Source organism: Cetorhinus maximus, chromosome 11 (assembly GCF_964194155.1).
Source record: "Cetorhinus maximus chromosome 11, sCetMax3.hap1.1, whole genome shotgun sequence".
Taxonomy (NCBI): Eukaryota; Metazoa; Chordata; class Chondrichthyes; order Lamniformes; family Cetorhinidae; genus Cetorhinus; species Cetorhinus maximus.
In genome coordinates, this window is record NC_135889.1 from 44,022,580 (window position 1) to 44,047,165 (window position 24,586).

Here is a 24,586-nt window from a genome sequence, read left to right on the forward strand (position 1 = left end):
CCTGCCCGCCCTTGCAGCATGTTTCGCTGCTTTACTTTCGATTCTCGCTTTCCTGCCATTTGCACCATGCTTCTTATTTTGTAACTTCTCGGAAACCACGTGCCGCCCTTCCCACATCCTCCCTCCGGCTCCGCTCCTCTCCGCAGCTCTACCCGGCCCGAGGGAGGGAGCGTCAGAGCCGGGAAGAGCTGCAGGCCCCGCCCTCCCACGCCCCCCGCGCGCCCATTGGCTGTCCTTCGAAGGACGGTCGGCGGTTGGCTGAGTGGAATGTCAATCACGCGGGCCGCCTGGAGGCGGGGGTTAGCTTCCCCCTCATCGCTTCTTCCGCATTTATTACAAACGGGCGGCTTGAAGCTGTGGTTTTGTTGTTACAGCCGGACAGGGTACACGCCTGCGGTGGAGCATTGGGCTCTGGAGCTTCAGTAGTCAGGTTTGGGCTGGTGTCTTTCTCCTTTGAATACAGGTGTGTGTGTCTAGCTGTGGAGTCCGGCAGGGTAGTAATCATGGCCGGTTCGCTAATGAAGTGACATGAAAAAAGAGCAGGGAGTGGGACTTCAGCTCTGAAGAAGAGTCATACGGACTCGAAATGTTCACTCTGTTTCTCTCTCCACAGATGCTGTCAGACCTGCATTTTCTGTTTTTATTAGGGAGTGGGGCTAACTGGATTGATTTAAAGAGCAATGTGCTGAATAGCCTCCTTCTGCAATGCATTATAATTCTATAATACTGAGGTCGTTCAGCTCAGGAGAACTTGTCATTTAGAAAACAAAAACAGAATTACCTGGAAAAACTCAGCAGGTCTGGCAGCATCGGTGGAGAAGAAAAGAGTTGAAGTTTCGAGTCCACATGACCCTTTGTTTTGGATTTCCAGCAACCCCAGTAGTTTTTTGTTGTCATTTAGAAAGTCGCTTGGCCTCCAGGACCAGATTTTTAGCTCTGAAGAAGAGTCATACGGAGTTGAAATGTTAACTCTGTCTTTCTCTCCAAGATGCTGTTAGACCTGCTGAGTTTTTCCAGCATTTTCTATTTCTGTTCCAGATTTTCAGAACCAACTTGTGGGGATGCATGGAAATTTTTGTTCTGGTCATTTATCTTTGCGGAAAGTGGAGACCATGCACGAATCGTGGGAATTTGAAATCAAAGCAGAAACATTTAAAGATGCAAGAATGTATGCCGGCACCTGAACAAATAAAAGATGGGTTCATGTTGTGGGTAGAGACTGCTCGAATAGGTTTCTATTTGGCTTACCTGCTTTGGAGTAATGACTGAGTCAGGCAATATGAGGAACAAAATAAATGTACGCACAAACAAAATTGAATGCTGGGTTGCTCTGATCATCAGCAAGCTTGCATGAGATGGAAAAGAGGGATTCTTGTGATACATAGAATCAAAGAAAATTTACAGGCTGCATGGTCTGCTTCTGTGCAATCAAGCCTGTGCAGGCTTTCTGCAGGACCAGTTTAGTCGGTCCCAGTCCCTGGCCCACTCCCTATAGCCCTTCATTTTTTTTCCCTTCGGGGCTAGTGCATTCCAGATCATAACTATTCGTGGCCAGATGTTGTTTTCCCTTGTTTTACTTTTGTTTCCTTTACTGATCACTTTAAATTTGTACCCTCTGGTGCTCAGCCTTCTATCAACAGGAAATGTTTCTCTATATCTACTCTGTTTAGACCCCTCATTGTTTTGACCACCTCTACCAAGTCCCCTCTCAACCTTCTGTAAGGAGAATAACCCCAGCTTGCCGAAGGGCCATGAAGGCTCGAAACGTTAACTGATTTCTTCTCCGCCGATGCTGCCAGACCTGCTGAGTTTTTCCAGGTAATTCTGTTTTTGTTCCAGCTTTTCCAGTCTATTCTTGTAACTGAACCCCCCTTATCCCTGGAACTGTTTTCGTAAATCTTTTCTGCAATTTCTACTGGAGAGAGATGCCTATAGCCCTTTGTGGAATATGGCAAATTACTATAGCCTTTGCGTCCTTGTGTCTCGTTCTGTTATTTGTATAAAGGAAAATGTACCTCTTTGTCTACCCCCCTCACTAAATGTACATTATACTTAAGTTTTTTAATTTTTTTTCAAACTTGCATGGTTGGGGTGCCTTTTGCAGTGCAAGTGCTGATTATCCAGAAGTACATACTTATTTGGAACTGTTACAACCTCCAGTGAGATTTTTCAAATCAACTTAAACAAAAAATTTGGACTCGTTGTTTAAAAGCAAAATACTGCGGATGCTGGAAATCTAGAAAAAAAGAACAAAAATACCCGGGAAAAACTCAACAGGTCTGACAGCATCTGCGGAGAGGGACACAGTTAACCTGTGTCCCTCTCCGCAGATGCTGTCAGACCTGTTGAGTTTTTCCCGGGTATTTTTGTTCTTTTTTTCTAGATTTCCAGCATCCGCAGTATTTTGCTTTTAAACGAAAAAACTCTTTTTCTTAAAAGGATCATGCACTCATGGCCTGTTATTGGACATAAAAGGATAGTTAAGGCATCCAGATTGTATTTTGGGAAATCCTTGGATCATTTTCCAATGAAGAATACTGGCCCTGTCATGTGTTGTTTAAATTAAAATATGAAGCTTCATCTCAACTTATTTCCCTTTTCCTTTAACTCTTCCCTACTGTAGCTCAAATGGCAAAGTACAGTGTTTTGAGGATTTGTGTAGAACGTGGCAAGTCTATTCAAAACCAAAAGTTAGGGTTTGATCCAAGAACAGAATATATTATGCTTAACAGAGGGATGTTAAGTATAAGCTGGCATGAATTTCGGAAGTAAATTTTAAGTGAGTTTCAGGACTGCAGGTATATATCCTAAGTGTGATTTTATAAAGATTTATTTGTAAGGTTTGGATATATTAAATAGTTTGAGTTTTACCTTTTTGTCCTGTTTCCATTGGTATTTTATCAACACACTGGTTTATGACATAGTAATTTTAACATTGTGTTGAAAGTTGGCAAAAATAAGGTATCGATTTATTCAATGAAAATACTGCTGGGAAATAAAATACTATGTGACATAATTTATATTCCTTTAGTGAGTTGACCTCAATGAGCAACCTATACAGAACTTGGAGAAGAACAGAGAAGTTGTTAAAATTTCACATTGAGGATTTCTGTAGAGTCAGATCATGTGGATCAGCAGGAGTGATAACTCAATTCACTATAGCAGGCAAAGCACTGTTTTTACATGTAAAATCAATAATCTGGCCTTCAAAAAAAAGACCCATTTTATTATTCTTTGCAATTTGCAATGCTGGGATGACAGGAAGAATCTTGGCTGTAATGGCCAGTTTTACAGTAGCTTGCATCCATGCAAAAGCCACAGCATGACTTAGGAATGCAATTGCTAAATGTTGTGGCAGACTGTGCACAAATAGGTTAAGGTTAGAAGTTTAAAAGCAAATTCTGAGTTCACGGAACTTAATTTTATTGTTAGTTAAGAACCTTAGCAAAGATTAATGCAAATCTAGTAGTATGAATAGATGTATAACAGCACCGATTGCATATTTTCACAAATCCAAGTATTTATGGGTGGTTGGTTGCAAGGCAATATTCTGAAAATGATTCCATCACCTGAGAGTGTTTAGTTTCTTGTGTAATTCAGGTGGATGCTGCTAGCACCAAGGCAACACAAACTCCTACCCAAGTCAGAAGATGATCTTTTCCTACACAAGCAATATATCTGTTATGTTGGGATTTTTAAAAATTAAAGTATTTTATCAAGTTTAGTGTCAGCCATGGTTCAGTTGGTAGCCTTCTTGTGTTTGAGCCACAAGGTCCTGGGTTCAAATCCCATGCCAGGACTTGAGCACAAAAGTAAAGGCAGCCGCTCCAGTGCAGTACTGAGGGAGTGCTGCACTGTTGGCAGTACAGACATTCAATCTTCTCTCAAGGTGGATGTAAAAGTTCCCATGGTACTATTTTGCCGAAGAGCAGGGAATATCCTGGTCAATATTTATCCCTCAATCTGCATCACAAAATCAGATTATCTTGCTCTTATCACTGTGGAGGCTTGTTGGGCACAAATTGGCTGCTGGCTTTCCTACACTACAACACTGATTACACTTCAAAAGTATTTCATTGGCTGAAGAGCACTTTGAGATGTCCAGTAATCATGAATAGCACTAGATGCAAATCTTTTGGTCGTGTTAGCTCCGATATGCGAACCGTCTCTCCCTATGAATTAAGGTAATTTTCCCTGTACAAAATCTTAAACCAATGGGTTAAATAGAAAATCCTCATCGTTGAAATTCTGTTGTATAGGCTCCTTTCAATTTCCTGGAGCTCAAAGGGCCGGACAGTAAGCAGTAAACACTATTGGACTGTGGTGTGACATAAATTAAATATTTTGACTTGGTGGCAATCCTTATTCTACCATAAGACGTGGGAACAGAAGTGGGCCATTTGGACCATCGAGTCTGCTCGATCTCAATGAGATCGTGGCTGATCTGATAATCCTCAACTCCACTTTCCTGCCTTTTCCCCATAACCCTAGATTCCCTTACTGATTCAAAATCTGCCTATCTCAGCCTTGAATATACTTAATGACCCAGCTTCTATAGCCCTCTGTGGTAAAGAATTACACAGATTGACTGCCCTCTTAGAGAAGAAATTCCTCCTCACCTGTCTTGAATGGGTGCCCCCTTACTCTGAGATTATGCCCGCTGGTCCTGGACTCTCCCACAAGGAGAAACAACCTCTCAGCATCTACCCTGTCAAGCCCCCTAAGAATGTTATGCTTCGATAAGGTCCCCTCATTCTTCTAAACTCCAATGAGTACAGGCTCAACCTCTCCTCATAAGGAAATCCCTCCATCCTTGGGATAAACCTGGTGAACCTGCTCTGTACTGCCTCCAATGCCAGTATATCTCTCCTTAGATAAGGAGACCAAAACTATTCACAGTACTTTAGGTGTAGTCTAACTAGTGCCTTGTATAGTTTTAGCAAGACTTCCCTATTTTTATACTTCATTCCCTTTGAAATAAAGGCCAACATTCCATTTGCCTTACCTATTACCTGTTGAACTTGTATGTTAGCTTTTTGGGATTCATGCACGAGGACCCCCAAATCCCTCTGTGCTGAAGCTTTCTTCAGTCTTTCTCCATTTAAATAATATTCAGCTCCTCTCTTTTTCCTGCCAAAGTGCATAACCTCACACTTTCTCACGTTATATCCCAGCTGCCACATTTTTTTCCCATTCACTTAACCTGTCTATATCCCTCTGTAGACTCTTTGTGTCATCTTCACCACTTGCCTTCCCACTTATTTTTGTGTAATCTGCAAACTTGGCGATAGTACATTCATTTTCATCATCCAAGTGATTAATATACATTGTAAATAATTGTGGCCCCAGCACTGATCCCTGTGGCACTCCACTAGTTACATGTTGCCATCCTGAAAATGCCCCCCCTTATCCCAGCTCTCTGTCGTCTATTAGTTAGCCAGTCATCTATCCATGCTAATATACTACCGCCAACACCATGGGCTTTTATCTTATTAAGTAGCCTTATGTGTGCTACCTTATCGAATGCCTTTTGGAAATCCAACATATTACATCTACTGGTTCCCCTTTATCTATCCTGTGTTACCTCTTCGAAGAATTCTAACAAATTTGTCAGGCATGATTTCCTCTTCATGAAGCCATGCTGACTCTGATTAGATTATGCATTTCTAAATGCTCTGCCATTACATCCTCTATAATAGACTCCAACATTTTCCCAATGACAGATGTTAAGCTAACTGGCCTATAGTTACCTGTTTTTGTCTCCCTCCCTTTTTGAATGTGTGTTACATTGGCTGTTTTCCAATCCTCTGGGACTTTTCCAGAATCTAAGGAAGATTACTACCAGTGCATCCACTAACTCTGCAGCTATTTCCTTTTAATATCCTAGGTTGCAACCCATCAGGCCCAGGTGACTTATCGGCCTTTAGCCCCATTAGTTTCCCTAGTACTTTTTCTCTAGTAATACTTATTGTATTATTGTATTTATTCCCACCCGCCCCCCCCTGCCCCCGGTCTTTGCCCCATAACTATTTAGTATTTTTGGTACGCTATTAGTGTCTTCTACCATGAAGACTAATGCAAAGTATTTATTCAACTCCTCTGCCATTGCTATTTCTCCAGATTCATTCTCTAAGGGATCTATTTTGACTTTGGCCTCTCACTACCTTTTTATATATTTAAGAAGCTCTTACTCTCCGTTTTTATATTACTTGCTAGTTTACCCTCAAAATTTATTTTCTTTTATTTTTGGGTCATCTTTTGGTTTTTAAAACTTTCCCAATCCTCTGGATTATACCACTAATTTTTGACACATTGTATGTTTTTTCTTTCACTTTTGATACTATCCTTAACTTCCTTGTTAACCGTGGTTGGTTTATCCCCTTCCAACAAACTTCCTTCCTCACTCCTTGTTGTGAGTCGTGAACTATTTTCTTAAACGTCTGCTATTGTTCATCAACCACCTTTTCTGCAAAACCCCTTTCCCAGTCCACTCCAGCCAATCTTTTTAATTACTCTTATTTAAGTTTAGCACAAATGTTTCCGAGCTAAGTTTCTCACTTTCAAACTGAATGCTAAAATTTCCACCATGTTATGATCACTGTTTCCTAGGGGATCTTTTATTCTGAAATCATTCATCAAACCTGCCTCATTACACATTACCAGATCCAAAATAGCCTGATCCCTGGTTGGATCCACAACATATTGTTCTAGGAAACTGTCCCAAATACACTGTATGAAATCTTGCTCGTGGCTACCTCAGCCAATTTGATTTTCCCAATCTACATGGAGGTTAAAGTCACCCATGATTAATATACTGCCTTTTTTACTTGCCCTAATTATTTCCTGATTTACTCTCTGTCTGACAGCATAGCTACTGTTAGGGGGCCTATAGACTACTCCCACTTGTGTCGTCTTTCCCTTGTTATTTGTTACCTCCACTCATATATGGATTCCACATTTTCTGATCCAAGATCAATTCTTTCTATCTTTCTTATTCCATCTTGATAGCATAAAATAGCATTATATCTATTCACTGGACATTAAAAGCCCTGAATTACTGCGCAGTGATTTGTTAGGCCACTTAGAGAAGATTTCAGCCCAGTGGTGGTCCGAAGAGGTAATTACTTGAGATCTCCAGAGAGAACTAATTTAAATACCAATTGGACAAAAGTGGGTGTAGTTGTGGTTTACGAAGACTGGGACCGATTTATTTATTATTTTTGTTTGTTTATTTATTTTGTACCTTCGAGCAGCAGACTGGGCAACAAGCTCAGGAAGGAACAGTGCTTGGCTTACTTGTTTGAGTTGTCCATAACTCCACTGCATATCTTGTCAATCTTTTCAGCGTGCTTTTGAAGAATTTTGTCTGCAGCAGGAGGAAGTGCATCAAGTGGCTAGATAGGACAGCAGAGCATTGCACTAAGCAGAAGAACAACATGGAACTTAACCGACTTCCATGCTCTCCTGGAACAAATTGAAGTCAGTGGGAGCAGACTCCTGGGCATGCATACCAGCAAGCCAGCCAGAAAAATCACACTTGTCTAATTATTATTGTGGCTTTATACAAGAACTCAAGTTGAATTGTGGCTCTGATTTTAATAATCCTATAGGAACATATATGTCTATAAACTGCCTGAAATTCCTAATGTGTGAATTGAGAGCATGTTATTTATGCTGTTACAACTAGATGATGTCTGGAGAATTGACTTACTCTGAAACAAAACATTCCTGTTGTCAGACATTCTTGTTTGCCAATGTTCTCTGCCCTGAGTAGGTCAGGAACTGCAACCTGTTTTTCCCCCCTTGCCTGTCCTTTCCCTGGTCTGTGTGCACACCTTGGGGTGGGAGTAACAGCAGCCTGCAAAGTGAGACACTCCACTTGCCACATGGCCAATCAGAGTTCGAATTGCCTTTTGGGACTGTTAGGCAGTGCAGTCCCACAAACTTGAGTCGGATGCCTCCACTTTGAAAAGGCACATCCACCTTTTGAAAGTGATGACGACCCACTTTTTATTCATTCATGAGCTATGGGTTTTGTTGGCAAGATCAGCCCATTCCCAATTACCCTTGAGGGTGGTTGAGACCTACCTCCTTGAACTGTAGGTACACCACAATGCCATTATGGAAGGAGTTCCAGGATTTTGGCACAGCGGTGATGAAGTAAAGTCAGGAATATGTGTGACTTGCTGGGGAACTTGGAGGAGCTGGAGTTCCCATATGCCTGTTTACCTTGTCCATCTAGGTTTGGAAGGTTTTGGAAGGTGCTGCCAAAGAAGCCATGGCGAGTTGCTGTACTGTATTTTGTGGATGGTACACACTGTTGTCACATTGTATCCATGATGGAAGGAGTGCATGTTGAAGTTGATGGATGGGGTGCTGAATGAGCAGGCTGGATAATGTTGAGCTTCTTGTGTTGTTGAAGCTGCACTTATCCAGGCAAGTGGAGAGTAAGCCATTGCTTTCTTGACTTGTGCCTTGTACATGGTGGAAAGGCTTTGAGGAGTCAGGAAGTGAATACCACAGAATATTCAGCTTCTGACCTGCTTCTAGAGCCACAATATTTATGTGGCTAATCCAGTTAGGTTTCTGATCAATGGTGACAACCAGAAATTAAAACAAAATGCTGGAAAAACTCAGCAGGCCTGGCAGCATCTGTGGGGAGAGAAACAAAAGTTAACTTTTTGACTCTGACTCTTCAGAGCTCTGAAGAAGTCATATGGGCTCGAAATGTTAACTCTGTTTCTCTCTCCACAGATACTGCCATACCTGCTGAGTTTTTCCAGCGTTTTCTGTTTTTCTTTCAGATTTCCAGCATCCACAGTATTTTGCTCTTATCTTAGTGACAACCAGGATGTTGGTAGTGGGAATTCGTTGATGGTATTTCAATTGAATGTCAAAAGGAAGTGATTAAGATATATTAAAAACAGCAAGACTCCATGGAATAAGCAGTATGGAAAAGGAAGTCCACAAGCCTATACCACAAAGGCGGAAGTGTAAACTCTACTTCATGATCTTTTGGTGTTGCTCACAGCAGTGCCTGGGAGATTAATCCTCCATTCAGGCTGGCACAGCTACTTGAATTTAAAGTGCATGGACCCCTCAAAGCTTGGCTTCTTTTGGTTCATTCTTTGGAATTAACTGAAATGAAGCTATGTTTATCTCTTAAAAGAATTTTAGAGGTAGAAATTGTACCTTGCTGTGCTCATTTTCCTGGAGGCAACCAAGGGAAGCAAGAAGGGTCAGTTTCACGGAGCTGAATTCTGTACCCTGTGCTTTTAAGGATACCTGAAATACATGCAACTCTTATTTTTTAATCCAACAAATAGTAAATGAGATGAATGCTCCCTGTACATCTAATCATTGCTGACACATGGGGAATTTCCTACTCTTCTTTAAATAGAGAAATGGGATTGATTTCTTTTTATTTAATGGCTGGCAGGTGGTGCTGCATTTTAATGCCGAATCTAAAACGTGACCGTATCTTTGACCATGCGTTAAAATGTTAGATTATTTCCCTGAGTTCTGAAGCAAGACTTGAACCCAAAACCTACTAAGCTATAGACGACATCCTGCCAACTGACCCTGACATCTGCCGGCTTTAATGAAAGTACCGGACGTGTCAATTTTTTTAGGATTCATACATATGTTGTTTAGATCCAGGCAAAGTTGTCTTTATATATCTGTTGTGTAATTAATTAATTATTACAAAAATTGTAAGCCCACTCAATGTCTGATTTGCTGTTGAGTTGTTTGCTAGCCTAGTAGGTGACAATTTCCAGATTTCGCTGCAATGCAGCGGTTTATTGCAGAGAAACCGTCGAAGATTAACTATTTTGCAGTAATATTGATGTAATCAGAGTTGGGGACTTCATACAGGGATTTATAGAGACTTGTTGGCATTTATTGTTAACGTGCATGACTGAAAAATGGAAGTGTTTATATGTATTTCAGGGAGGGGAGTTGGATGGTGACTGTGTGTTCCCATATTGTCCTTTTACCCTGCTTCATTTTCAGTGTAGACGTAAATGAAGGTATATTCTTTCGGTAAGGTTTCATTCAATGTGAAATGGAGGTGGTCAATCTCAGTCCAGTTCCTAGTAGGTATAGCCCACAGCACAAATGGTTCCATATTTACTGCTGATTGACAATTCAGTTGACTCAGATGTCACAAAGATACTTTGTATGGGAAATAGAAGTGTAACATGAAAATGAGGAGGCTTTGAAATGTTTGCTCCAATATAAAGTGGGGTAAAATTGAGCAAGCTTTAATGCTGTTTCTAATCTGGAACAGGAAAATGTTTCACTTGTTGTAACAACAACTTGCATTTTTATATAGCACCCTTAGCATTGTAGAACATCCCAAGGCATTTCACAGGAATATCAGCGAACAAAATTTGACACTGATTCACATGAGATTTTAGGCAAATGACTGAAAACTTACTCAAAGAGGTATCTTAAAGGCAGAGAGCTTTACGAAGAATATTCTAGAGTTTAGGACCAACGCCACAAAGTACAGCTGTCAGTGGTGTAGTGATTAAAATAGGGAATGGTTGAGGCCAGAATTGGAGGAATGCCGAGAGGTGGTGGTGTAGTGGTATTGTCACTGGACTGGTAATCCCGAGACCCAGGGTAATGCTCTGGGGACCCATGGAATTAAAAGTCTAATGATGCCCAAGAAGCCATCGTCGATTGTCATTAAAAACCCATCTAGCTCACTGATGTCTTTTTAGGAAAGGAAATCTGCTGTCCTTACTGGGTCTGGCCTACATGTGACTCCAGACCCACAGCAATGTGGTTGACTCTGAACAAGGACAATTAGGGATGGGCAATAAATACTGGCCTAGCCACTGACACCCACATCCCATGAATAATTTTTTAAAAAAAAATCTTAAATCTTAGTGGCAGGGCTGGTAAGGGTTGAGAGGTAGGAAGGGGTGAGACCATGTAGGGATACTTCTAATATTTCTCTCTTTGAAGTGTCGTCACTGTTATAAAATATTCCAGATCTATATTGCACATACATTTTCTTGAATTCAATATAGATGTAGGTGACTCTTATATGTGCAATTTCCCTGCAGAATGTCACAGTGGTACCAGCTACAACAGTTAGACTCCAAATTCCTCGAGCAGGTTGATCAGCTCTATGATGACAACTTTCCAATGGAGATCAGGCAGTATCTTGGACAGTGGTTGGAGACTAAAGACTGGTAAGAATTCCTTCAATTCCAATTCAAAAAGCTAATTAAAGATTAGCACTAATATTGGGGGGGGGTTGTGAAGGGGGAATGAAGTCGGTCTTTGGCAACAGTGCGAAATGGGTGATAGCAAATTGCCTGATTCACAACTTACATATTTCATTTACGTGGGCTCCAGAGTTGCTAACATTACTTTTTATCGCTATTGTCTGTTTTTGCATTATCACTGAAGAATAATTTAAACCCCTGATGTTGCACCCCTCACAGGCTGAGCTGTTTGCTTTTTCATTTAATGGTTTGTATTGTTTAGGGAACATGCTGCCTCCAATGATTCGATGGCCACAGTCTTGTTCCACGAACTGCTGATGCAGTTAGATGACCAGTACAGTCGATTTTCCCTGGAGAATAATTTTCTGCTTCAGCACAACATCAGAAAAATCAAACGTAACCTACAGGTAAGGATAGGAGCTTCCAAACATGGGTGCCTGAGTGATAGAACCAGTTTCCTAACCCAGCTGCTTAAATATGCCTCACAAGAGGGCCGCAGCAAGGACAAATTAATATCCAACATCAAATTGATTGGCTTGATTTCAGTTTCTAGTGTTTGTGAATTAGCCTCTAACTTCAAGTATCGTACTGCTGTTTGTATAGTATAGTAAGGGCGGCCATTATTAAAATACTTCAATGGCTAAATAATGAGAGTATTGAATAAACATTTCAATTTATATACTAACCTGCACTGTAACATTTACTGAAGAATAAATCAAATGTACGCTGAGCAAATTAAATAAACCCAGATGTAATGCAACTCACTAATTTTGGTTTGTTTATACCACTTAATGGATTCGTTTGATATTTTTAAAAAAAGAAACATTTTGGGTCTATAAGCCAATTTTACTTTGTACAATATACATGAAATTCTGGGGATATTGTAGGGAAACTGACACAATTAAGATTTGTAATTTGGATAATGGGCATAAAACCCAAGTGTGAGTGCATAATATAGGAGAATTTTCTTTTAGGAGTAAATGCTTCTTGGGGGCATTTCAGACCTCTCTATTTTAATGCTATAAGCTTTTCTTGAGTAAACATACTGGCCAAATTGTACATAGCAGGTATTTATTTCCATAATGGTGGTATGTTTCCATTTATAAAGCACATAGTGATTGATTCACTTGATTAAAGATTGATCTGAGATTTTAGGTAAATTGCTTCCAGTATGTTTGATTAAATTTTACTTTTAGTATATAAGCATCTATCAGTATATTTCTGCATCTTATAGCTATCTTCTATTTTTTAGGTTTTCTTCCAGGAAGAACCTATTCTAATGGCACTGACTATATCTAACTGCCTGAAAGAAGAAAAGAAAATCCTGGAAAATGCACTGAAAGCTGAACAGGTACTTTTTAATTCGACATATTTCAATTTAGTCTGAAACATTTTTTTCATATTTAATGTTTTACACCAAGTGAATGTTCCTGCTTTTTATGACGTAAAGCTAGTAATGAATGCAGTGATTCGCATTGAAAATGCATTTTTCATTTGTTTGCTTATATTGTGCACTTTTATCTGTTCAAAAGAAAAGGAAACAGTTGTGTGTATGAATCAGTCAGGTTAGTATTGGGGAAGAAAGCTGGAAACTCAAAATAAAACCAGAATGGTATGAATTTCTACAGGAAATTTATATTTTAAGTTAATAGAAACAATATTGAGGTGAGCCCCTCTCCCAGCTCTGCTGAAAGGACAGAAGACGACTTTTATTGAGGTCCAACCCGCTGGCTTCATCAAAGCAGTCATGAGTTATTGGAAGCCATGCAGAGGAGTTTTTTGACTATGATCAAGTGTGTTTAGGAACTTGCTTCTATACCATCTTCTATGGCATCAGCATTCTGCTGTCTTTCCTGTAGAATCTTACAACAGGAGTTCATGTTGCACACTTCGAAGCTCAAATGGCTGCCTTGGAGGCACTGTGTTCCAGAGTGGAGAGATTAGTGAATCGAATAGATAGGAGCTTTTAAAGGAGTCACTCTTCAGCGTACTGCTCTTTTTGCAGATCAGTGCAGATGCTGAGGCCCAGCCCATGTGAAGTGAGCAATATGTGATTGTCTCTCTTAGATGTCAGCATATCTGCTCCTTTGACACCCGCTCGACCAATACCCACCTTAGTGCCAGCTGAGTCAGACAGTCCTGCCAGCAGCCAAGGTCCTGCAACTCAGTCTCATAAGCTCCACCATCCAAAAAAACACTGGCTACAATCATCTCATTTTGGTGGTGTTGTGTTATGTTCAAGAATCCCCATGTAAACAGCAACAGCCTTCCAACGGCTTTGCTGAGACTGCAAGGGAAGCAATTAATAGAAATAGTTGCATTCAGAAACCTTCTTTAAAAAAAAGATTATCTACTTGGCTGAGAGATGATTGGAAGGCGATAATGTTTGCTATTAAGTTACTCTTCTTTATCACATTTGGTACTTTGGTTTACAGTGTGGTTTAATAGCAGCTGAGTTTACATTGTCAATATGTCATTGACAAAAGTTGTCTGGTTTAAATGTTAAGATCTGTTAAAGGACTGTTCTTCATTAGGTTTAAGGAGTGGTGAAGCATGTAACAAGGACTGTTAACAAGGACTGTTAAACAAAGGGACTTTAAGTTCTTGGGGTTGAGGTAATGGCAGGTTGGCAAGATATAACGAGTGGTGTGCGACAGGGATCAGTGCTGGGACCTCAACTGTTTGCAATTTATGTAAATGACTTGGATGAAGGGATGGTTGCCAAATTTGCTGATGACACAAAGATAAGTGGAAAAGTAAGTTGTGAAGAGGACATAAGGAGGCTACAAAAAGATACAGATATGTTAAGTGAGTGGGCAGAGATCGAGCAGATGGAGTTTAATGTGGGGAAATGTGAAATGGTGCATTTTGGAAGGAAGAATAAAAAAGAAGCATATTATCTAAATGGTGTGAGCTGCAGAGGGACTTGGGTGTCCTAGTGCATGAATCACAAAAGGATAGTATGCAAGTACAGCAAATAATTAGGAAAGCTAATAGAATGTTGTCATTTATTGCGAGGGAAATTGAATACAAAAGTGGGGAGGCTATACTTCAGTTGTACAGGGCACTAATGAGACCATATTTGGAGTACTGTATATAGTATTGGTCACCTTTATTTAAGGAAGGATGTAAATATGCTAGAAGCAGTTCAGAGAAGGTTTACCAGATTAATATCTGGAATAGGTGGATTGTCTTATGAGGAAAGGTTGGACAGACTAGGCTTGCATCTGCAGCAGGTTAGAAGAGTAAGAGGTAACTTGATTGAAACAGATAAGATGCTGAGGGATCTTGACAGGGTGGATGTGGAGATGGTGTTTCCTCTTGAGGGAGAATCTAGAACTAGGGGTCACTGTTTAAAAATAAGGGGTCGCCCATTTAAAACAGATGAGGTGAAATGTTTTCACTCAGTGGGCCATGAGTCTTTGGAACTCTTCCTGAAAAGGTGGTGGAAGCAGAGCCTTTGAATATTTTTAAAGCAGAGGTGGATAGATTCTTGGTAAGCAAGGGCGTAAGGTTATTGGGGGTAGGTGGGAAGCAGATTTCCGGGTTCAATCAGATCAGCCATGATCTTATTAAATGACGGAGCAGGCTCGAGGGGCTTGAATGGCCTACTCCTCTTTGTTTGTATAAGCAGTTTAGCAGAATTGCTGTGTTGTAAATTGACCCTTGACCTCTCTGACTGTGAAGTTTGGAGGTGATCCTCCTTTTCTCTTTTGCTTCTTTTCCTTCACCCGGTCCTCTTTGTTCAATTCGGACTGCAGCTCCCACTCTTCCACGAGCTCCTTCAGGTACAAGCCACTTTATAATGCAGGGCATCTGCATATACTGAATGTGCCACACCACAACAATGAGAGACTCTATCTGGGGCAAATTGTAAGAAGTGCCCTGAAAGTCAAGGCACCTGAACCTCTCCTTCAACATTCCTGTGGTGTGTTCTATAATGATACCCATTATCCCCTGCTTTGTCAATGTTTGTGCTGCTCAAGTATTATGGGTTTATGCACGGGTGTTATGAGCAATATAAAGCAGCTTTTTGTCCCTGGACACTAGCAGCCACCCTGTCCCATTCCTCATGGGGTTGAAATTTCGGGGGAGAGGGTGGATGATGGACTGTCTCGGGATAAATGCATTGAGGCAGCTACCTGGGTACTTTGCATAAATGTTCATGATGGTTTCCTGTGATTGGCCACTTTCTTGGGATGACATCTGTCCTGTTTCTAAAAATAAAATCACAAGAGTTCAGGAATGGATTGGTGAATATCTAGCCATGGTTATAGCCCCCATGTATACCTTCCTGCTGGTGGATTCCATTACGTTTGTGCCTTGTGATTCATTCTGTGCTACAAGATGTGGTGGACTTTCCAATAGGTTAGAAATCCTGCTCAGGGGCAGGTATATTGGATTTTTTTGCTTCCGTCCCCCCTCTTCCCCTACTCCCCACCTTCTGTTCTCAGAGACAGGTTGCCTTTTCTAACTTTCTAACTCAGTATAGGGGAGGAGTTGAATCTGGTTTGTGCAGCTCCCTCTGAGGCTGGCTATCTCAAGTAAATCATCAGTAGAGCAGTAGCTAATCAATTTTTGAATATTTTCAAAATGACTTCTTGTTAGTAGTCGTTTCTATGACTCGAAAGTTCCAGTGTTACTTTTGCACCATTGGAAGTGCAGCACTGATGCAGGATTGAAAATATAATCTGACCTCTCATCAGAATTGTGGAAGGAAGAAAATCGCTGGAATATTTGAGTTTATCGGAATTAAATTTTTTTTTGTTGTTGCTTTAATTTGTAGAATCACATTGGTCTTGTCCAGAATGCTGTAATTCAAGATAAGCAGAAACAGCTGGATCAGAAAGTGAAGAACATAAAGAGCACTGTTCAGGTATGTATATGATCACAACAGAACAGCATTCTTACTTTCCTCTTGAGTCCACATTTATGATGTGAATGTAGGTTAAGTAGAAATGTATTTCTAATTTTGAATCACTTCCGAAGAGATTCTGGAGTTTGAGCTTGGCTAGAGAACAGGAAGATTGACAATATTACATATTGTCTATGTAATTAGCTTGGGGCTGCATGTAAAGCGGGCTTTATTTTAAGTGATTACAGGACTGAACTTGTAACAAAATCTGTTTCTACCCTACCTTCCCCACCACCTCAAGAGACCTTCTAGCTGTGGCTGGGACATTATTTTTGGGTGAATTTGGATTGATAGGCTGTTCAAATATGGGGATCATCATGTGCATTGTTCCAATGGATAACAAAATAGGAATTTGGATTATTTTAAATAGTTTTCTGTATGTAATTTTTCCTCCAAATTTTATGAACATCAGAAATTCTTGCATTTAAAAATGAATGCTATGTAATTACAAGTAGTAAGCTTTGAATTTTATTATCCCAAGATTGATTTGGACTTGAATCAGTTGAAACCACTTGGTGTCTTTATTGAATTTAACCTAGCCTTAATGCATGCCATGTTCAAAGCAACAGTATTACAAAGAAGCAAACAATATTGCCTGTCTTCATCTTCACATAGAGAACATAGCCCACTGACTGTCTTTCAGCCTCCAATCTTGTACTCTATAAATTCCAAGCTGTTTAAACTCCCTGCCTTATACTTAGCTAGTTATATAGGCTCCGTTTGTTTTCACAGCTGTTTATAGTCCTAAGTGAGAAAGAAATAAAAGGATTGGGCCTTTTGAAGCAAGGTCTGAACTTTCAGTGTCTTTCTCAGCTTTCAAGCTGATTCCAGTGTAAGCAATTTGGTGCATCTTTTGTTAGCTAGATGCTTCTGCATTATGGGTAGGATTTAATTGGACCATTCTTGTATTTAGTTGTTTTATATGTTAATGGAAAAACTAATTTTTATTAGTGTGAGCTGATTTACTTGTATAATACCTAATCTACTATAATAATACAGTAAATATATAATCATGCATTCTCATCCATCCAAGCAATGAGATGATTTTTGTTCTGCAGATGACTTGTGAATTTGGTTTCTACCAAATACTGTGATTTAGTAGATTTTACTGTGGGATTTTAAAATCCTACTGCATCCATACACACCGATGTTCTGTACTTTGTACTGTTAGAACAGCTCAATCCTGAATTTTGCCCTAACAATCAAATTTTTATCAAAATAGATTGATGTACATTTTTGATTATGTAGGTATTTGTCCTCAAATCTCTCCTCCCATATAAATTTTCTTATGGTCACTCCTGTCAACATTGGTCTCTCTAATGACTGACAAAGCCACCTCCTACCCACTTCTAGCCCCACTAAATGTGCAACCTTGGACAGACCTTGTTTTTTTTTTTCTTTTTTATCTTTCTCTCCCCTGTCCACCCTCCCCACACCCACCGAGCCCAAATGCCATAATGCCTCCTGAAGTTGTTGGGTTTTTTTTCTCTCAGTACCCACATTATTGCCTTTTGATGCCTGTGACTCCAGAAAACATTAATTATCTCACCTACCTGTCGTCCTATGTAATGGGTCCCTATCTTCAGAATTCAGTGTGTGCGTGCTTTGTGCTTGAGAGAATCTGCACCACAAGTGTCTTCAACCGCTCATGACAAGAGCTGGCCTGATGACAAACATTTTTGGGCTCCCTTCTCTCCCAAACCCACATTTAACTCCTGATTGCCCAATGCCCTAAATTCTCTTTTGTTTAAATCCCTCCATGGCATGGACCCTTGCTCTCTCTGCAACTCCTACAACGAATTCCATGGCCCAGCTCCCTACCTAATATTCCTCTAACTTCGATCTCTTGTGCATCTTCTCTTTTTAAGCCCTGACCGCCATCATTTTTGGCCATTTTTGCTCACTTCAGCTCCATGCCCTCGCATTTCTCTCTCATCCACTCTCCTTTTTAAAACCCATCTGCTCGGCCAAATTTTTGGTCTCATTTTGTTTTCCGTCCTTTGGCTTCTGTCCCATTTAATCATTGTGCTTCTGAAGTGCCTTGAGACACTTTTCTACATTTTAAATGCTAGTTTTAGCTGTCATGATAATAGTGCATAGTCTAGTCTTCCATTTTAGTAACTTGTCTTAAGGGTGGACTGTTGTGTTTTTTTTCATCTGAATTTTAGAGCTGCGGGTTGCCACAGGCTTCGGCACCCCAATGTCAGGACCAAATGGGCATCCTGAGCATGGACTTGCTGACAGTGAGACTAGCTCAGCAACCTTCAGGGAGGCAGGTTCCTAATTAGCTGCCGCTGAGTTTTCCACCCTATTAAGAATGGCAATTAAGGAAGCCGAGGGCTCGCAGCACTGGAGTCTGTGCAGCACCACCCGGAGAAGTGGGTGCTGCTGAGACGAATCGGGGATTGCAAGGGTGCCTCAAAATGGAGGTGCCCTTGTTAGCTTGCACAGCGGTGCAGAAATAAACAACTTCTAGACCGGCAGGTGCAAAGAGATGGAGGAGAACTCCTCGGTTGGATTAGTTTCGATCACGTTTGTGACCTTTCATTACTGCATTCCCGTCAATGGGCCATGGAGCCTCTGGCTCCAATGAATCCTCAGCCTGCTGCAGGGAAGTCTCCTTCATTGAGCTGGCAGCCTCTGCTCACAGTTTGGGGGAGGGGGCAGGTGCTCCGCTGGAGGTAAAATGCTGGCGAGGCTGCAAAATAGCCCCTATTTGGTGCCTTAACAAACATAATTGACTGTCTGTTTCTGTGGAGCAGGAAACAGATCTAATTCCCAGCCTATCCCTGGAAATTTTGCTGATGGTAGGAATGTGTTCAGAGCTATCCTGATAGGGCTCCAACCCTATTTACCCAGCACCTTCTCAACCACCTTGGGTTTGCCTGGAAATTTGACTTGTAGGAAATTAAGTAGACAAAATGGATAGATAGGGGAGCTACACCAGGAGAAGAATGCTAAGGCTGTTAATGAGTGAAGTTTAGCATCATAAACATATTCTGTTTACAAATGCAGAACATTAATGTGAAGAATTTGCTTATTTTTCATCTTTGTAAAATAGTTACAGTAATTATTTCAATTTTGTATTTTTGTTTTTAAAATTAATATGTTACACTTAATAGACCAAGAGCTCTTTTTCTCCAAAGGAGCTTCCTGCATCTCTTCAGTTCACTTCTGAATTGTGAAATTTGGAAGGTACATTGTGGACATCATGATTTATTTCTATTTTAAATGAAAACTGAAAGAACTAGAAGATGTATAATTTCTCAGTATAATCATCAATTCATTAAGAGTAACCTATATTTATTTACAATTAGATGGAAATATGAACTGCAACAGAATTTGATAAATAGTGAATATGCAACATAAAAAAAATTAAAATTTTCAATCACTTCTGTCATCCATACCACGTGTTAGATAAGATGGATTCACACTGTAGCCTGAGAGTCAGGTGGTCACTGCTTCAGGCTCCATTCCCGTGACTTGAGAACGCAATCTTAGGCTTGACACATCAATGATGTTCGGGGGAGTACTGCATTATTGGAAATGCCATCTTTTGGTTGAGTTATTAAACTGCCCCCTATTTGTCTGTCCCATTTTGTACAAGAACAGGTACTTGTACAAGTACAAGAACTCTTGCATAACATCCCCCAACAAAACCATCAAAGCAAAGCTGGTCATTTTGTCCTGTTTGTGGGATCATACTGTGTGTGAATTAAATACCTTTATCCTACAAAACAGTGAGTGCATTTCAAATAGTAATTAATTTGGCTGTGAAGCATTTTGAGCCATGAGGATGTGAAAAACACTATATATAAATGTAAGTGTTTTCTTTTTGTTCTTGTGATTATAGGTGATTGAACAGGAAATAAAGTCCCTTGAAGATCTTCAGGATGAATTTGATTTCAGATCTAAAACTTTACAAAGTCGAGGTAAGAAATAAATTTAATGCGTATGTTGAGGATGCTGGTGAAAGAAATTGTAAGTTATAATTTTTTATTTTGCAACTCATTTTAAGCATTTCTGTTGTGTTACAAAGTAAAATTCTGTGTAGTTTTGTTTTGTTTCATTTTCATTTTACTTTCATAGAACATGAAGTGAATGGTTTGGCTCAAAATGAAATTAAACAAGAAAAAGTCCATCTCCACAATATGATGCTTAAGTTGGATTCGAAAAGAAAGGTAAGCCATGTTTTTGGTATCATGCTATGGTTATTGCCAATGCTTTATTAATTGTTATCATATTAAGCTTATAAGTAACCACCTGAGTTGCAGCTTTTATTTTTCCAAATTCAAATTTTGAAAAGAAATTGAAATTCACTATAAGTAAATGTGTTTTCAACAAGCATCACCAAGTCAGATTAACTAGTCATTTAACTTGTTTCTGTTTGTGGGACCTTGCTGTGCAAATTGCAGTAGTTACTTCTAAAACAACAGTGGCTGCATTTCAAAAGTAATTAATTGACTGTTAGACACTTTAAGGAGTCCTGCAGACATCAAAGGCACTATATAAGTATAGTGTTTTACTTTTTTTTTGTTTCAAAATTGGAAAAATTTGGTCTCTTAATCAGCAAGAACAATTCCAGGTGGAACAAATAAGATTATTATAAATAACAAATTGAGGTATATCTTTAACAACACCCTCTGCTTTCCTCTTAGAGAAGTTTTGTTCAGCTGATAGAACATGCATCATGTACCATACTGATTCTATTTCTCTGTATAAAGAGAGAGAAGGCAAAAATGCTTTTTGCATCAAACTGGAAAGTGGCTAGGCAAATCTCTCAAACTGCAATTTGTGATATTTCGATTGAACCTTGAAATCAGAAGCGGGGTTGTTTAATTTTATTGAAACACACTCAAACTTGATGGCTTTCTAAAACCATGTTATATGTTTAGTTCATTGAAGATTTGTCTTCTAATGGACATTTACATATTTTAAAGATGAATTTTCCAGAGTTTTGTGTGTGTGTGTGTGGTAGAATGAAGTATTTATATGGCTTTCTTATACACTTTTTTTTAAAATGTGGTGTTCACTAACTAATGTGCTATACTGTTCTTTGTAGGATGTAATAAATAAAACTTCTTCTCTGCTGAATGAGACGGAGCAAATTGAGGGTATTTTGATCAGTGAAGAATTGGTAGAATGGAAACGGAGACAACAGATTGCATGCATTGGCGGACCACCAAACACCTGTCTTGACCAGCTGCAGCAATGGTGGGCTTTTCAACCAGTACTTGGCTAACTGTGTTGGAATCAATAGTTTGTGCTTTTAACTTTCCAGAGCATACCAGGAAGTTAGAAACAATAACAGAAAATGCTGGGAAAACTCAGCAGGTCTAACAGCATCTGTGGAGGGAGAAACAGAATTAACGTTTCGAGTCCTTATGACTCTGAAGAAGAGTCATACGGACTCAAAACGTTAACTTTGTTTCTCTCTCCACAAATGCTGTTAGACCTGCTGAGTTTTTCCAGCCTTTTCTGTTTTTGTTTCAGATTTTCAACATCCTCAGTATTTTGCTTTTACCAGGAAGCTAGTTGGGCGACATGGCTGTTTCAAAGCTTTCTTTATGTAAAACCCTGATATTGATGCCCCAATAAAGGGACGTTAATTAAAGAGCAGCTAACAAATCCTTAACTCCGTGTCAAAGAACCATCTGGAAATTCACCTTTTCTTCCCTTCTCCCCTCTCTATTCAATCCCCTTTCCAGGCATTACTGGGTGCTTCTAAATAGCTTACTTGAGCCATCTTCCATCCTGCCTGCAATAATACATTTTGTCTCGTGATAACACCTAATCTATTACTTGAAATGCTCACATGTAACGTCAATTTAAGACACTCGCTGAAACTTAAACTGGGGAAACCAAAACGACTTGCATTGGGTGTCCTTATTTTCAAAATGAACCTTTTTTTATATGTACTATAAATGGGATGAACCAAATATTCTGGGATTGACTGCATCGCTTGCAGTGTTCATGTCTTTGCCCTCAGCTGGGATCGTGCCTAATCCTGCAGCCTGCCAGGAGCTTGTGATTTCAGTTCATTTTCTACTTGTTGGATTTCTTAGTTCATTGCCATCCCAGGGTTCTTTTCCATTTGAGCATGGGAAGTTCTTATCTTGAATCTATGTTGCCAGCCTGCACAGGATAAGGTGGTTGCTGTAGGTTTAGAGTACCTAGGAGAATCCAGCCAAATTTTGTGAAATTAATATCCAACAGACCCCTGACCTGGAACCCCCTCCTTCCCGTGTGCTGCAGCTTCTACTGTTTAATGTGCTAGAGGATGGGTAGGGGACTATTAGAAGCTTATTAACTCCATGACGTACCAGTGGAATAGGGCTGCCAAACCTGGTTGGAGGCATTCCTGGAGGTTTGATCACATGATGTTCAGAGTCATGACACCTGATTGTGTGATGCTAGATTGCATGCCTCTGGCTGAGAATGGACTGTTGATATTGTATTTACTGATTAGTTTATTATATTTTGTGTTGTGCTTTCAGGTTCACATTGCTGGCTGAGAGCTTGCAGCAGGTTCGGCAGCAGTTAAAGAAACTGGAAGAGCTTGAACAGAAATATTCATATGATGGGGACCCCATTACTCACAACAAACAATTTTTGGAGGAACGGAACAATAATTTGTTTCGCAATCTTATTAAAAGGTAACAATTTCAAGGAAGGAAGGCTTGAGGAAACCTGACTTCTTCAAACATTTCATCCAAATTCCCTCTGTTTTTAAGCTTGTAAGACTGATTTCTCTTGTCTACACAGTAACACAAAACAGAAAGGAAAATTGGGCCTGGTGTAAAAGAAGCTGCTGATTTGCTATGAGCCCATTTTGTACTACTGGCAAAGACTAATTTGTCTCTATCGACCTTTGCCAAGTGATCATTCTTCAGTTTATCTCCTTAGACAATGGGTTTTGGTAGGTTGTTTAACTGTGACCGTACCCAAAAAAAACCTGAACAAAATTAAACATATCCATTGCTGCTTGTCTCCAATAACCATCTTTTCAGCAGTGTAGAGATTTTGCAGAAATAGTCACTTGTATATTATGTACTCCCATAGAATCTCCCAGTATCTGAACTCAATGAGCATCAATGTATAAGTGCAAATAAATTTATTACATCCTCCAGTTTGAGAGGCACCTTAAATTCTCCCAACACCTTCCCTGATTAGTGAACATTCTTTCCTTGTGAATAATAGATGTTCCTTTTCGATCATTCACTTGTTGACTTTTATTACCATCTACCCAGAGACAGTTAAGCATATTACCGTTTTAAAAAAAAGAATACTTTATTTGTGAACTGTTTAAGTGAAACTGCATGTATTTATGTTCCACTCTACTTTAGTTCCTTCGTGGTGGAGCGTCAGCCTTGCATGCCAACTCACCCACAGAGACCAATGGTCCTAAAAACTGGTGTGCAATTTACTGTTAAGTTAAGGTTAGTGATTTTTTTTTTAATGTTCCATCATGAGTAACTTTCATTCAGATAAATATTAGGTGATCATTGGTTGTTTGCTCCATATCTGTATCTCGAGCTAAATTAACCTTGATCCTGGAATTAAACCTCAATTTCTCACCGGAATGATTTGAATGAGCCTTTGGGAAGCTTTCTGATGTGTTAGTATTTTGATGGCTCTGAACAGGCCCCGATATTTGTTATTATGAGCTATAGATCATACAGTCTGTATTGAGGAACTGAAAGTATTAACTAGGCAGAAGGAGCTGTAGACTGTAGCTGAAAAGTGTGACACTTTAGAGGAATAATTTTTACCCATAGCCTTTAATGATCACTCTGCAGATGCTTTGATTGTATTATTGATATGACAAAGTTTTAAAACATTTAAATAGCAAACTGGTGTTAAGGTGCACAAAAAGCAGAGATAAGGCCTGTACTTTAATATATTGTGTCCATTACCTTGTATGACTGAATTTGTAGCATTGCCTTTCTTGGTCATTATGCATTATGTGATGGAAGCCAGACTATCCTCTGAAATCTGTTTCTTGGTAGTGTGATCTTAAGTCTATTGTCATTGTGGGTTTTCCTTTGTATTTGAAGATTGCCATTTCTTGCATACATAGAAACTGTTATGCATTCTAATATGGCTTTGGAGCCCAATTTGCAGACCTGCGTGGCTTTCTACAGTGAGGCAAGGATAAATTGGGCAGTCCAAAAGAAATCAGACAATCTTTCTAGCTTGCCTTTTGTCCTTTTCCTATATTCTTTTGCAGTTCAAAGGGAACATTGATACTACTTGAGATTGTTCCCCCAGTAGTTCGTTCTTGTGCATTTTTATCCCAGTCTGTGGTGGACATACCCCATTTCCTGAGGCTCATCTTCAAGGAGTCCTCAAACATTAATCTCTAAGGTCTCCAAGTTAAGTTGTAAATAGATGACTACGTTAGGAATTTTATCGTCAGTCATACAAA

At 39.8% G+C, this 24,586-nt stretch overlaps 1 protein-coding gene across 2 annotated transcripts in view; it reads left to right on the top strand.

Annotated features, from left to right (window-relative positions):
* Positions 1-302: 302 nt before the first annotated feature.
* The window catches only part of LOC144686539 (signal transducer and activator of transcription 1-alpha/beta-like), a 50,212-nt gene continuing 25,928 nt past the window's right edge, over positions 303-24,586 (top strand). Inside the window, exons 1-10 of one of the 2 annotated variants that reach the window (XM_078551860.1) lie at positions 303-430; positions 11,079-11,207; positions 11,506-11,650; positions 12,496-12,594; positions 16,030-16,119; positions 20,012-20,090; positions 20,248-20,339; positions 21,221-21,372; positions 22,656-22,814; positions 23,505-23,597. In XM_078551860.1, coding sequence (XP_078407986.1) covers positions 11,080-11,207; positions 11,506-11,650; positions 12,496-12,594; positions 16,030-16,119; positions 20,012-20,090; positions 20,248-20,339; positions 21,221-21,372; positions 22,656-22,814; positions 23,505-23,597 — 1,037 coding nt within the window. In that variant the 5' untranslated portion in view covers positions 303-430; position 11,079. The remainder of the gene's footprint in view (positions 431-11,078; positions 11,208-11,505; positions 11,651-12,495; positions 12,595-16,029; positions 16,120-20,011; positions 20,091-20,247; positions 20,340-21,220; positions 21,373-22,655; positions 22,815-23,504; positions 23,598-24,586) is intronic. The other variant, XM_078551861.1, reaches the window with a different exon arrangement.